This window comes from Erythrolamprus reginae, chromosome 4 (genome assembly GCF_031021105.1).
Source record: "Erythrolamprus reginae isolate rEryReg1 chromosome 4, rEryReg1.hap1, whole genome shotgun sequence".
In the NCBI taxonomy this organism is placed as follows: domain Eukaryota; kingdom Metazoa; phylum Chordata; class Lepidosauria; order Squamata; family Dipsadidae; genus Erythrolamprus; species Erythrolamprus reginae.
Genome location: NC_091953.1, coordinates 22,171,380 through 22,186,684, shown reverse-complemented (window position 1 = coordinate 22,186,684; position 15,305 = coordinate 22,171,380). Strand labels below are relative to the sequence as shown.

Below are 15,305 nucleotides of genomic sequence, written 5' to 3'. Positions count from 1 at the left end.
AAGGAATCCAGTTTTGAAGGATTTTAACTCTTAGGTTTTAGCTTTGTTGCTGATCGAGCTACTTTTTTACTTTTTAATTTATTGTTAATATTGTTAATTTGTTTACCCTCTTTTAAATTTACATAGCTAGTTTACTGGTTTTCTTTAAAATAAATATTCTAAAACATGTCTCAATTAATGTAATTTTATTGTTTTCCATTTTTATAAGTTACCAGTAGCCACTGCATTTTCTAACCTCGGCTTATACTCGGGTCAATACGTTTTCCCAGTTTTTGTGGCAAAAATTGGTGCCTCGGCTTATACTCGGGTCGGCTTATACTGTACTCGAGTATATACGGTAATCATTAGTGGCAAGTGTGTTGTGTATCATTCAGAGTTTGGTTTTTATTTTTTTTATTTTTTTTTTTATTTTATTTTTTTATTTGTCAAACAATTATAGGGTGATAATTTGTACATATAAAACATTAGATAAGTAATGATAAAAAGTAGACAATAGGACAGGGACGGTAGGCACAGTGGTGGCTTATGCACACCCCTTACAGACCTCTTAGAAAGGAGGAGAGATCAATTGTAAATAGTCTAAGGTTTTGGGGTTAGGAGTAGAAACCATAGAATCAGGTAGTGCATTCCAGGCGTTGATTACTCTGTTGCTGAAGTCGTATTTTTTGCAGTCAAGTTTGGAGCAGTTGACATTTAGTTTAAATCGATTTCGTGCTCGTGTGTTGTTGCGGTTGAAGGCGGAGTAGTCGTTAACAGGTAGGACATTTTGGTATATGATTTTATGAACTATAATTAAGTCGGAACGGAGACAACGGAGTTGTAAGTTGTCTAAGTCTGGCGGAGTAAGGTATTTTGTTGTGAGAAGAGGAATGAAGGACTCTTCTTGTGAAATATTTCTGGACTCTCTCAATTGTGTTGATGTCAGATATGCAATGTGGGTTCCATGCAGGTGAGCTGTATTCTAGGATTGGTCTGACAAATGTTTTGTAAGCTCTTGTTAGCAGTTCAAAATTACCAGAGAAGAAGCTGCGAAGGATTATGTTAACAACTCTTAAAGCCTTTTTGGCAATGTTGTTGCAGTGGGCTCTTTATTTGTTAGCCTCAGCTTTTGTTACACCTAAGGTGAATTTTTGTACCTTTTCTCTGCTAGAGGTTGTTCAGGGACAAGACATTAAAGAAAGTAACTTCTCAGGTTGCTCTTCTTAGAGACTCTTGATTTCGTTTTGCTTTCATTACTAGCAGTGTTGTAGGGTGGCACTGTGCCTGTTTTCTCCCACTGTATTAGTTATAAGTGTCTCTTGAAGGATGTTATCGAATACTTCCTGTCTTCTTAGGCATCAGTTAACACTGACAATATGGATTTCACACAAGCATTTGAGAAGAACAGCAGCCCTATAAATCATCTTGACAGCATTGGAGAATGATATAAGACAGCAGGATTAACTTGATAGGCTAGGAAAACACGACTGTGCGACTTCTTTGCCTAAAGTGCATTATTTTGCTGCTTCTGTAGATATAAAGATGTTTTCTCCCTGGTCATTCTAATGTATTCTGAAGTTTTGAGAGTTAATTTTTCAATAGGGCAATTGGTGTAAACCAAACGTTCCTTTTTATGCCGATGACCGAAGCACAAATGCTTGAAGCAGACACAACAGTTTTAGCTCTGAAATTTATTCTCTGATCAGTTTCTAAGTTTCGGACAGGTGTATACTAGCCTCTATATTTTCCTAAATGCTTTGAACTCCTATATCCCTTTCATCCCCTGTAACCTAAGCACACTCAAATACTGGGGCACGTTTTCCACCAACCGCCCAGTCACAAGTGTGAAATCCATTCTAACATTCATTAGTGCTTTAATTTTTTTAAATTTAAGTGAAATCCTTTTTTTTAAAGGCACGAAGCATCCTTCATAAGAATGCAATCATGTACAGAAATATTCACAATGTTGTCAGTCTTTCAGGGCATTGCTGTAGTTTTTGTTTGCTTAATGGTGAAGTAGCTTTAAGAGGGAGTTTATTTAAAAAGTTTTTTTTAAGAGGGGAAAAAAACCCAATGATTGTCTAAGACTGCTTAACTTCCACTGAGTATCTGATTGCCCAGTTAATCTCTCTTAGCACATTCTGATTGATCTCCTGTTAGAGCAGCTGGAAGTCTCTTTTAAGCGTGGCAGACTTTTATAACTACCCAACTGGGGTAAGTGCCAGGCTATTCTAAGAGATAATCCACTCTCCAAACAAGAGAAATATTTTATCTTGTCAGACCAGGGTTATTGTTTGAGTATGTGATTTGTTCATGTAGAACTCATAACATTTCTGCTAAGTGAGGCAGTAGACTAGTTTTATAGGTTCACCCTTATCTGGAATGAAGTTCTCTCTGTACTTGCTCATTAAATTCGCACCATGGGCTGTACAGTAGTTGTTAAAAGCAAATTTGTTGGCCTTCTTTGCGCTAATTTTATATAGAGTTCTATGACATCTGAAAACGAGCATTCCAACACTAGGAATGCAGCTTATATAGTTCTATTATCTGTTCATGCATAATCCAAACTCTTTCTCGTTCCATAATCTGCTATAATGCATATGTTTCTAGCTGCAGACAATAAGAAAATCTCATTAAAGCCAATCCAGATTGTAGTGGTGCATGTAGTTAGTGACTCCTGTTATTCAGTGCATGTGATACCACATCTCCATGAAGTACATTGTTCCCAGTATGCCTCTGGGAGCAATTCATGGTTTTCCTAGTCGCCTTTAAAGCCGTTCATGGTTTGGGGCTGGATTACTTGTGGCATGGGTTCCCAACCCGCGGGCCATGCTTCAGTACCCGGCAGTAAAGCGCAGCCATTTGCCGCTCTACTGGAACGCTCCGGTGGGAGGATGTGCACCCACCCACCCTTCAGCTTATTTATTTATTTGTTTGTTTATTTATTTGTTTATTTATTAGATTTGTATGCCGCCCCTCTCCGTAGAGTCGGGGCGGCTCACAGCAATAATAAAGACAATGTAAAAACAAATCTAATAGTTTAAAAAACACTAAAAACCCCATTATTAAAAGCAAACACACACACAAACATACCATGTATAAATTGTATAGGGGGAGATGTCTGAGTTCCCCCATGCCTGACGGCAGAGGTGGGTTTTAAGAACTTTTCGAAAGGCAAGGAGGGTGGGGGCAGTTCTAATCTCCGGGGGGGAGCTGGTTCCAGAGGGTCGGGGCCGCCACAGAGAAGGCTCTTCCCCTGGGTCCTGCCAAACGACATTGTTTAGTCGACGGGACCCAGAGAAGGCCAACTCTGTGGGACCTAACCGGTCGCTGGGATTCGTGCGGCAAAAGGCGGTCCCGGAGAAACTTTATAGTATTAACAGCAAAAGAAATGCAAAAGGCTTCACCTCACTGACTGCTTCCTGCGCATGCGAAGAGTTGTGGCCCGAAGCAGTCCTGGCCAGGAGCCACCAGTGAGAAGAAATCCTCCAGGAAGGGGAGCAGCTCGTCAGGGAGACAACACTCCCCTGTCCACCCCCGTCGCCTGCTTGCCAGAGTCTCCCCAACGAGCTGCTCTCCTTCCTGGTGGATTTCTTCTTGGCCGGGACTGACCACTGCTGCCACCATATCTCACAGGACCCAGCCTCACGGCTGCATCCCACACCTGCCAGGCAAGCGCCGCGCTCTCTGGACCCACCTATGGGGGGTGTTGTTGCTGCTGGTTGGGGCGGGGAGATTAGGCTGCTGCACATGCGCAGAGGCCAAATCTCACATGCACGGTGCGTGCACGGCCGGCGGTGATGGACCTGCCCACCCCTAGTATTCGGGCCATGAGCAGTGGGCAAACTATTGTGAGCTACCTTGGGTCTTCGGAGACAGGCTGCATACAAATCTAATAAATGATTATTAATTATTAATTATTATTAAGCATGTGCATGTGTGTTGCATTTGTGCAAAACCGTATCATCCTCCCTCACCCCCGCCATTCCACAAAGCTGGAAAGTGTGGGGAACCCTGATTTATGGGACACCAATTGTTTCTATCCATCCCGTCTGATCTGGCAGTGTAGGCATGCTTTGTGTCCTGTCTTTTGGAGAGAATGTCTGTCATTTGGCTGGACTCATGGGCAGAGCCTTTTTTGTCATGGCAACCGTTCTCTGAAATATCATCCCTCTGGAGATCAAATTGGCCCCAACTTTGCTAGCCTTCTGCAAGGCTCTGTAGACTTGGTTCTGGGCCCCTGGGCATATAATTTTCTGGTTGTACTGACTGTATGATGCTTTTGGTCGGGCGGTAGGAAAAGCAAGTAGGATGCTTGGCTGCATAGCTAGAGGTATAACAAGCAGGAAGAGAGAGATTGTGATCCCGCTATATAGAGCGCTGGTGAGACCACATTTGGAATACTGTGTTCAATTCTGCAGACCTTACTTACAAAAAGATATGGACAAAATTGAACAGGTCCAAAGACGGGCTACAAGAATGGTGGAAGGTCTTAAGCAAAAAACGTATCAGGAAAGGCTTAATGAACTCAATCTGTATAGTCTGGAGGACAGAAGGAAAAGGGGGGGACATGATCGAAACATTTAAATATGTTAAAGGGTTAAATAAGGCTCAGGAGGGAAGTGTTTTTAATAGTAAAGTGAACACAAGAACAAGGGGACACAATCTGAAGTTAGTTGGGGGAAAGATCAAAAGCAACATGATAAAATATTATTTTACTGAAAGAGTAGTAGATCCTTGGAACAAACTTTCAGCAGGCGTGGTTGGTAAATCCACAGTAACTGAATTTAAACATGCCTGGGATAAACATAGATCCATCCTAAGATAAAATACAAACAATAGTATAAGGGCAGACTAAATGGACCATAAGGTCTTTTTCTGCCGTCAGTCTTCTATGTTTCTATCTTTTGTAGCTTTCCCTCAGGTGCTAATGCAATTTACGTTTTTGAGTTCGGCAGCCATATAAATCTAATTAAAAGTACAGTGGTACCTCATGATACGAACCCCTCATCATACGAACTTTTCAAGATACGAACCCAGGGTTCGGAATTTTTTTGCCTCTTCTTACGAACTTTTTTCACCTTACGAACCTGCCAAGCCGCCGCTGAGATTCCCCGCCTCTGGACTTTCGTTGCAAGCCATGCGCAGGGAAAGGCTCATGGAGCTCAAGGGAGAAGAAAGGTGTTTGCCTCAGCTTTGTCTGGCCGCCGCTTTTTTTTTTTTAAGCCTTAATATTTTGGATTCTCCTAATGGGCTTGCACGCATTATTGGCTTTTCCATTGATTCCTATTGGAAACATTGTTTCATCTTACGAACTTTTCACCTTACCAACCTCGTCCCGGAACCAATTAAGTTCGTAAGACGAGGTATTACTGTATATAAAAAAAGAGAGAGAGAGAATATGAAACTTTGTGTTATTGTGGCTAGGGAATCCGGGATCATTACGGAAGTCAAGCCATTACATTCAGCTCGCATATATATTTCACATAAATTTCTAAAATTTTCTTTTTATCTCTTTGGTATTTATATAGCAAAGAAGACTATCAATTTTGTACATAGTGACTGCGATAACTAGCTGTGTGTGGGGTCAAGGTATTGACATCAGAGGCATTTCTGAACAAAGATGTTGCAGTTGGTGGGCGGATGGCACTACTGTCAGCTGTTGCATGACCTCGCGTAAATAGTATCATCACAACTTTAATCTTTCGGGGGGTTCAGAGGTAGTGTGCATATTTCTGTTTAACCCCTGGACGCTTGCCTGCATTCATGACCCTTTAACAATTCCTATTCCTCTGCCCGCCCGTGGCACCTTGGCTCCAAATAGTCTAGGAATAAAGCCAATGCTTGTAGGCTTCCATTGTTTAGTTTAGTTTAGTTTATTTAGATTTGTATGCCGCCCCTCTTCGAAGACTCGGGGCGGCTAACAACAATGAAGAAAACAATGTAGCAAATCTAATATTAAAAAGTAATCTAAAAAAACCCAATTTAAGAGACCAATCATACCAACAAGCATACCATGTATAAATTCTATAAGCCTAGGGGGAAGGGAGAAAAAAAATTCAATTCCCCCATGCCTGACGACAGAGGTGGGTTTTAAGGAGCTTGCGAAAGGCAAGGAGGGTGGGGGCAACTCTGATATCTGGGGGGAGCTGGTTCCAGAGGGTCGGGGCTGCCACAGAGAAGGCTCTTCTCCTGGGCCCCGCCAAATGACATTGTTTAGTCGATGGGACCTGGAGAAGGCCAACTCTGTGGGACCTAACCGGTCACTGGGATTCGTGCGGCAGAAGGCGGTCCCGGAGATATTCTGGTCCGATGCCATGAAGGGCTTTATAGGTCATAACCAACACTTTGAATTGTGACCGGAAATTGATCGGCAACCAGTGTAGACTGCGGAGTGTTGGTGTAACATGGGCATGCCTTGGGAAGCCCATGATTGCTCTCGCAGTTGCATTCTGCACGATCTGAAGTTTCCGAACACTTTTCAAAGGTAGCCCCATGTAGAGAGCATTGCAGTAGTCGAGCCTCGAGGTGATGAGGGCATGAGTGACTGTGAGCAGTGAGTCCCGGTCCAGATAGGGCCGCAACTGGTGCACCAGGCAAACCTGGGCAAACGCCCCCCTCGCCACAGCTGAAGAAGTTTCTCTAATGTGAGCTGTGGATCGAGGAGGACGCCCAAGTTGCGGACCCTCTCTGAGGGGGTCAGCAATTCCCCCCCCCCAGGGTTATGGACGGACAGATGGCATTGTCCTTGGGAGGCAGAACCCACAGCCACTCCGTCTTATCTGGGTTGAGCTTGAGTCTGTTGACACCCATCCAGATCCCAACAGCCTCCAGGCACTGGCACATCACTTCCACTGCTTCGTTGACTGGACATGGGGTGGAGATGTATAACTGGGTATCATCCGCATACTGATGATACCTCACCCCATGCCCCTGGATGATCTCACCCAGTGGTTTCATGTAGATATTAAATAGCAGGGGGGAGAGGACCGACCCCTGAGGTACCCCACAAGGGAGTAGCCTCGAGGTCGACCTCTGGCCCCCCACTATGTACATCTATTGTGAAAAAATATAAAACATGCTACATTTTGCATCGTACGTGGAAGAGCTAGATATTATGAAGTAATCATTTACCAGTTTGGAATTTACCTTAAGCATTAAGCTTTAAGTTATTTTAGTACCTGTGCATTATTCATATAATTCTGGAAATTTATATACCCTATTTTTTGGAGTATAAGACACACACCGTTTTACCCCAAAAAGAGGGTGGAAATGATGGTGCATCTTACACACCGAATGCAACCATTTTTGCTGTCCCAAAGCCGTGCACCTGCCTGCAGAGAGCTCCTGAGTGCTGGGTAATGGCAAAAATATCCCTGTTTTTGTGAAAAATGGACAGTTTTTCACTCATTTTTCCCCCACAAAAATGGGATAAGCAAGGGGTCTGAGGAGCCTGCAGTTTACACATTGGTACCCCAGTAATATTTTCAACCCAAAGATAATTTATGCTACTTTTTGTACTCTGTTTCCCCAAAAATAAGACATACCCCGAAAGTAAGGCATGTCAGAGGTTTTGCAGAATTTGCTAATATAAGGCACCCCCCGAAAATAAGGCGTAGTCAGGTTTACATACGGTACAGTGGAAAAACATACTGTACCATTCAAAGCTGTTCATAGCGGTACCGTAATAACGTGGTGTCCCCTGCTGGCCCCTTCCATCGCTTTGTACCGTCCAGTACAGCAGACACAGTCTGCTGCTGTCTCACCGCCATTACAGTCTCCACTACAGTGCGTAGACTGTAGTTCCCCTGGTGGCCGGAAGCTGCAATAGCGGAGTATACTGTTGTACCATATAAGTGCCGTCGTTTGTGTGTGTGGGTGCCATACTGACAGGTACCGTACCGTAATCAGTGTACCGTACGGTATACTTTCTTTGGGGGTGTCAGATTTTGTGCCTGTGAATTTGTCTTATTTGAGAAATATAAGGCACCCCCCGAAAATAAGACGTAGCACAACTTTTGGAACAAAAATTAATATAAGACAGTCTTATTTTCGGGAAAACATGGTAGTAAATTATATATCTAAAATTATTTATATATTGTGCTAGATTAGGCCAGAGACACACATACATTCTTGTTGTTTTTAGTTCAGAATGTGCCCCAAAAATGGGCAGTATTGATTGCTTTTCTGAATGACTTTAAATGGGGTCTGAAAAGGGACAATTCCCTTCTGTTGGCGTTATTAAATTTCTCATTAGCATTCGGTATCACCAATTATGGCATTTTTCTGCAATGTCTATGAAAATTGGGAGCAAATAGAACTATATTACACTCTTTTTGGAGCGCCAGTTCCTGTTAGGGATTTTATAGCAGGAGAGATTGTCTCCAATGAAGTATAGAAAGATGGAGTACTATTGGTTTGTTGAAGTTTTTTGCCACCTGTACTTTTAATTCAATTCAATTCAATTTATTAGATTTGCATGCCGTCCCTCTCCGAAGACTCGGGGCGGCTCACAACAATAATAAAAACAGTATAACAATGGAACAAATCTAATAATAAAATTATATTAAAAACCCCCAACAATTTAAAAACCATACAACACATACATACCAAACATACAATATAAGAAAGCCTGGGGGAGATGTCTTAATTCCCCCATGCCTGGCGATATAGGTGGGTCTTGAGTAACTTGCAAAAGACAAGGAGGGTGGGGGCCGTTCTAATCTCTGGGGGAAGTTGATTCCAGAGGGCCGGGGCCGCCACAGAGAAGGCTCTTCCCCTGGGACCCGCCAAATGACATTGTTTAGTCGACGGGACCCGGAGAAGGCCAACTCTGTGGGACCTTATCGGCCGCTGGGATTCATGCGGTAGAAAGCGGTTCCGGAGGTATTCTGGTCCAATACCTATTAATTCTGAATAGGTAGCACTTACCCTGAAAGAATTGGCCTATAATTTTCCATCATGGTTGGCGGGAGTGGTCTTTGCCCAGTTTTAGTTGATGTGCCAGTTATGGCTTAATGGGTTAAGAGGTTTGGCCATTGTGGAAGACTCCAACCATGCTCCTTCCTTCCTCTGGATTCTTGGCTCAGCCCAACTTGGCTGCCAATCAATCAGCAGCCACCAATCAGACAAGAGAGGAGGAATAAAATAGAGAAGATGGCTGCTTAAGGAGCTCTGCCATCAAAGGCCTTATGAGAAAGAAGCTGAGTAAACAAGGCCAAAGTCCTGGGGTCAAATAAAGAGACAAACTAAATGATAGCCTGCCTTGATGAGGCGAGACACAACTGACTCTCATTGCAGGAAAAGGGGCATTTATTTCCTTCCCCGATTTACGAATAAGCATTCAGAGGAAGAGGGGAAGAATCAAGAAGCCCAACAAGCAGAAAAAGGGAAGAAATATTAAATACACTGATAAAAGAGAAATAAAAAGATAGATAAATGGCAAATTTAGCTTTGTAGGTTTTCCTATGATGAAATAAAAGTTATCCACTATTCAACCCAACCAACTGCCAAGTATTTAGTGCTTTGGGCTTATTGAATCTGGATCAAATTGGTTACTGGTGATTCAGAAAAAGAACATGCGACGACCATGATAACTCACATATTTATCATCATATGAGCCGGGGTGGCACAGCAGGTAGGGTGCTGTACTGCAGGTCACTGAAGCTGACTGTAGGGTCAGCGGTTCAAATCTCATCACCGGCTCAAGGTTGACTCAGGCTTCCATCCTTCCGAGGTGGGTAAAATGAGGACCCGGATTGTGGGATCAATATGCTGGCTCTGTTAAAAACATAGAAACATAGAAGTCTGACGGCAGAAAAAGACCTCATGGTCCATCTAGTCTGCCCTTATACTATTTTCTGTATTTTATCTTAGGATGGATATATGTTTATCCCAGGCATGTTTAAATTCAGTTACTGTGGATTTATCTACCACGTCTGCTGGAAGTTTGTTCCAAGGATCTACTACTCTTTCAGTAAAATAATATTTTCTCATGTTGCTTTTGATCTTCCCCCCAACTAACTTCAGATTGTGTCCCCTTGTTCTTGTGTTCACTTTCCTATTAAAAACACTTCCCTCCTGGACCTTATTTAACCCTTTAATATATTTAAATGTTTCGATCATGTCCTCCCTTTTCCTTCTGTCCTCCAGACTATACAGATTGAGTTCATTAAGTCTTTCCTGATAAGTTTTATGCTTAAGACCTTCCACCATTCTTTGGACCCGTTCAATTTTATCAATATCGTTTTGTAGGTGAGGTCTCCAGAACTGAACACAGTATTCCAAATGTGGTCTCACCAGCATTCTATATAGCGGGATTATAATCTCCCTCTTCCTGCTTGTTATACCTCTGGCTATGCAGCCAAGCATCCTACTTGCTTTCCCTACCACCTGACTGCACTGTTCACCCATTTTGAGACTGTCAGAAATCACTACCCCTAAATCCTTTTCTTCTGAAGTGCTATTGCTAACATGTTGTAAGCCGCCCTGAGTCTAAGGAGAAGGGCGGCATAAAAAGCGAATAAATAAATAAATATGACTAAATTACTACAATTAAATACAGCTCAGAAACTGTCGTAAAATGAGGTGGCCTACAGATAAAAGGAAAGTCCTACACTGGCATCTATTAGATTTATGGTTGCCATTCAAAGTGCTGATTTTAACGTACAAACCTCTATATAGCTTTGCACCTGCTTTTTCCAAATGGAATCAATCCAACAATATTCTATTGATTTATGGGTGTAAGGATAGCAGGATGCTGGAAACAGTGTTTTACAATGATGGCCCTTGCACTATGGGTTAGTGTCCTTCAAGATGCCAGTTTTGACACTAACCTTGACAATATTCCAACAACTGGTGAGAATGATGGAACCTTTTCTAAAGAGTTTTGTGGCAACAAGGCAGTAAACACCTATATATGGTGGATTAGACCATTATTATTTTTACGAGTTTCGCTCTATTGTTTTATTATCTTTTTATGTCACTGAGGGTTGTAATCATGGCACTATAAAAAATTGCTAAATAGAGTGTTCCCTCGATTTTCACGGGGGATACGTTCCAAGACCGCCCGCGAAAGTCGAATTTCCGCGAAGTAGAGATGCGGAAGTAAATACACTATTTTTGGCTATTAACAGTATCACAAGCCTTCCCTTAACACTTAAAACCCCTAAATTACAATTTCCCATTCCCTTAGCAACCATTTAGATTATTACTCACCATGTTTATTTATTAAAGTTTATTAAAAAAAATATTTATTAAAGGCAGACAAAAGTTTGGTGATGACATATGACGTCATCGGGCGGGAAAAACCGTGGTATAGGGAAAAAACCCGCAAAGTATTTTTTAATTAATATTTTTTTAAAACTGGTATAGACTTTTTGCGAAGTTCAAACCCGCGAAAATCGAGGGATCACTGTAAATAGAAACATAGAAGACTGATGGCAGAAAAAGACCTCATGATCCATCTAGTCTGCCCTTATACTATGTCCTGTATTTTTATCTTAGGATGGATATATGTTTATCCCAGGCATGTTTAAATTCAGTTACTGTGGATTTATCTACCATGTCTGCTGGAAGTTTGTTCCAAGGATCTACTACTCTTTCACTAGAATAATATTTTCTCACGTTGCTTTTGATCTTTCCCCCAACTAACTTCAGATTGTGTCCCCTTGTTCTTGTGTTCACTTTCCTATTAAAAACACTTCCCTCCTGAACCTTATTTAACCCTTTGACATATTTAAATGTTTCGATCATGTCCCCCCTTTTCCTTCTGTCCTCCAGACAATACAGATTCAGTTCATTAAGTCTTTCCTGATACATTTTATGCTTAAGACCTTCCACCATTCTTGTAGCCCATCTTTGGACCCGTTCAATTTTGTCAATATATTTTTGTAGGTGAGGTCTCCAGAACTGAACACAGTATAGATAATGCCTCTATGTCTGAATTAGAAAGCATTCTCTGAAATGTCTATTTATGCACAAGATAGTTTCTCCACATTTTTAACTACCATGGGGTCCAAAAACAACACTATCAAAACCAAGTAACAAATACCTTTTTGACATAGAAACATAGAAGATTGACGGCGGAAAAAGACCTCATGGTCCATCTAGTCGGTCCATCTAGTCTAGTTGACCAAATTCAAATCTGAGAATAGATGTGACATTTATTATTTTAATGATAAGAGATGTGATATGATAAAATAAAAATTTCATACAGCAAATTATTTCAGCTAATAAATGTATTTTTTCAAATTTTCCCAGCAAACTCTGGCCTGTTCCATTTTAACTGCATTGCTAAGTGAATTCTCAAGTTCAAGTAAAACCAGCAACATTGGATTAAGCATGGAGTTCCACGGCAATTGCAAACTAATATTTCAGGTAAGCATGCGTTTCTGTGTTTCCAAGAACAATGTGAGCAGGGAAAGATATATGGGATTGCAGATATATGGAAGAGAATTGTGTAATACTAATATCTGGAGGAATTAAATTTCAGATTAGAAATTTTGTGGGGGGTGGGTGGGGGTTATTTATTTATTTGTTTGTTTGTTTGTTTATTTATTTATTGGATTTGTATGCCGCCCCTCTCCGCAGACATGGGGCGGCTAACAACAGTAATAAAACAGTATATAACAATAATCCAATACTAAAAACAGTTAAAAACCCATTATATAAAAACCAATCATACATACAGACATACCATGCATACAATTTTAAAGGCCTAGGGGGAAGTGTATCTCAGTTCCCCTAAGCCAGGCAGCAGAGGTGGGTTTTAAACAGCTTACAAAAGGCAAGGAGGGTGGGGGCAATTCTAATCTCTGGGGGGAGTTTGTTCCAGAGGGTCGGGGCCACCACAGAGAAGGCTCTTCCCCTGGGTCCCGCCAAGCGACATTGTTTGGTTGACGGGACCCGGAGAAGACCCACTCTGTGGGACCTAACTGGTCGCTGGGATTCGTGCAGCAGAAGGCGGTCCCGGAGATAATCTGAAGGTATTTGCAATACTTTTGTCTTTTCCTTTTCTCTTATACATTTTCACAGTTACTCAAATGAAAGTAATAACAGTTGAATTACAGTGCATACATATCATAAGGAAAGGATGCAAATACTAACAAGAAAGTTATAGAAATAAAAATGGAAGGCTGTCAAGACAGTATAGAATTCCTTTCCAAATGATAAGAGCCGTGGTGGCGCAGTGGTTAGAAAGAAGTATTGCGGGCTATCTCTGCCCACATTCAGGAGTTTAATCCTGATGGGTTCAAGGCTGACTCAGCCTTCTCTTCTTCTGAGGTTGGTGAAATGAAGACCCAGTTGTTTGGTGGCAATATGCTGACATTGTATAAGTCTAAGTGTTATTGCTATGACAGCTTAGAGCAGTGGTTCTCAACCTTGGGGTCGGGACCCCTTTGGGGTTCGAACGACCATTTCACATGGGTCGCCTAAGACCATGGGAAAAGACAAATTTCTAATGGTGTTAGCGACTAAAGCTTCTATTCTGGCATCTCGGAACATATTTTTACAATCCAACCAATCAGCCGTTTACAGGGGAGTGTCCCCCTGACCTCTTGCCAATCAGCTTAAAGATCTGTTGGAAGAATTGGCGCTAAACTTATAGTTGGGGGTCACCACAAGATGAGGAACTGTATTAAGGGGTCGCGGCATTAGAAAGATTGAGAGCCGCTGGCTTAGAGCAATGTTTCTCAAACTATGGGGCGGCCACCCCCTGGGGGGGCACGGAACAATGCCAGGGGGGCACGTGACCCCGGGGTACGGGGAACATGCTTTTTTTGCCACAGGTTGTAGGGGTTTTTTGCACCAAACAATAGCACATAGCACAGAGTAAGAGATATGAAGTACGTATAACAAACCCTTAAGAGAAACCGTGGAAAAATATTTAACAGGGATGAAAAGAAAGGAGCAGAGAGACGGAGATAATGAGAGAAACACTTTTCAGCTGTGGCGAGGGGGGCATTCGCCCAGGTTTGCCTGGTGCACCAGTTGCGGCCCTATTTGGACCGGGAGTCACTGCTCACAGTCACTCATGCCCTCATCATCTCGAGGCTCGACTACTATAACGCTCTCTACATGGGGCTACCTTTGAAAAGTGTTCGGAAACTTCAGATTGTGCAGAATGCAGCTGCGAGAGCAATCATGGGCTTTCCCAAATATGCCCATGTTGCACCAACACTCCGCAGTCTGCATTGGTTGCCGATCAGTTTCTGGTCACAATTCAAAGTGTTGGTTATGACCTATAAAGCCCTTCATGGCACCGGACCAGATTACCTCAGGGACCGCCTTCTGCGGCACGAATCCCAGCGACCAGTTAGGTCCCACAGAGTGGATCTTCTCCGGGTCCCGTCAACCAAACAATGTTGCTTGGCGGGACCCAGGGGAAGAGCCTTCTCTGTGGCGGCCCCGGCCCTCTGGAACCAACTCCCCCCAGATATTAGAATTGCCCCCACCCTCCTTGCCTTTTGTAAGCTGCCTAAAACCCACCTCTGCCGCCAGGCATGGGGGAACTGAGATACTCTTTCCCCCTAGGCCTTTACAATTTTATGCATGGTATGTCTGTATGTATGTTTGGTTTTATAATACAGTAATGGTTTTTAACTGTTTTTAGTATTGGATTATACTGTTTTGTTACTGTTGTTATCCGCCCCGAGTCTGCGGAGAGGGGCGGCATACAAATCCAATAAATAAATAAAATAAATAAACAAACTTAAGTCTCCCAAAAGCTAAGATGAGAAAAATATGACGAAGCGTATGTAGCACTTGGCTTCACTGTAACTACAGTGGGAGACGGGGAAAGACCAGTATGTTTACTGTGTCTAAAAATGTTGGCACTGGACAGCACGAAGCCAAATAAATTAAGGCGTCAATTAAACACATCACATCCCAATCATGCTAATAAGCTGCTTGAGTTTTTTCAGCCAAAATGTGCTGAATAAGGCAAACAATCGTCCCAGCGGAGAGTGGGGCACATGCGAAATGTTTACTTCTTCCTGGAGAGGGGCGTAACAGCAAATAATTGATAAATACTGGCTTAGAGGAACACAAGTTTGAATAAATTAAATGCAAACAGACAACAAAAAAAGCATATCGTTAATTAGGTTTTTAAAAATCCAGCAATTAAAAACCACAAAACATCTTTACATTCTTTGGAAGCAAAAGCAGTTGACATCATTGGCTGAAACCAAATAACTCGTTCCAGATGTTGTCCATCCAAACGTTTTTAAAGGACTAACATGTGAAATTGCTGATCTTCTTGGAAAAATATGTAACATTATTCTACTTGTATTAGAGAACTGGAATGGAACCCAGGAATTATCATG

The 15,305-nt window shown here is 42.2% G+C and overlaps 1 protein-coding gene across 1 annotated transcript in view; it reads left to right on the top strand.

Moving 5' to 3' along the window:
• Window positions 1-15,305, top strand: part of XPO4 (exportin 4) — a 126,026-nt gene that overhangs the window by 46,960 nt on the left and 63,761 nt on the right. The window contains exon 5 of the mRNA XM_070749812.1: window positions 12,241-12,357. Coding sequence (XP_070605913.1) covers window positions 12,241-12,357 — 117 coding nt within the window. The remainder of the gene's footprint in view (window positions 1-12,240; window positions 12,358-15,305) is intronic.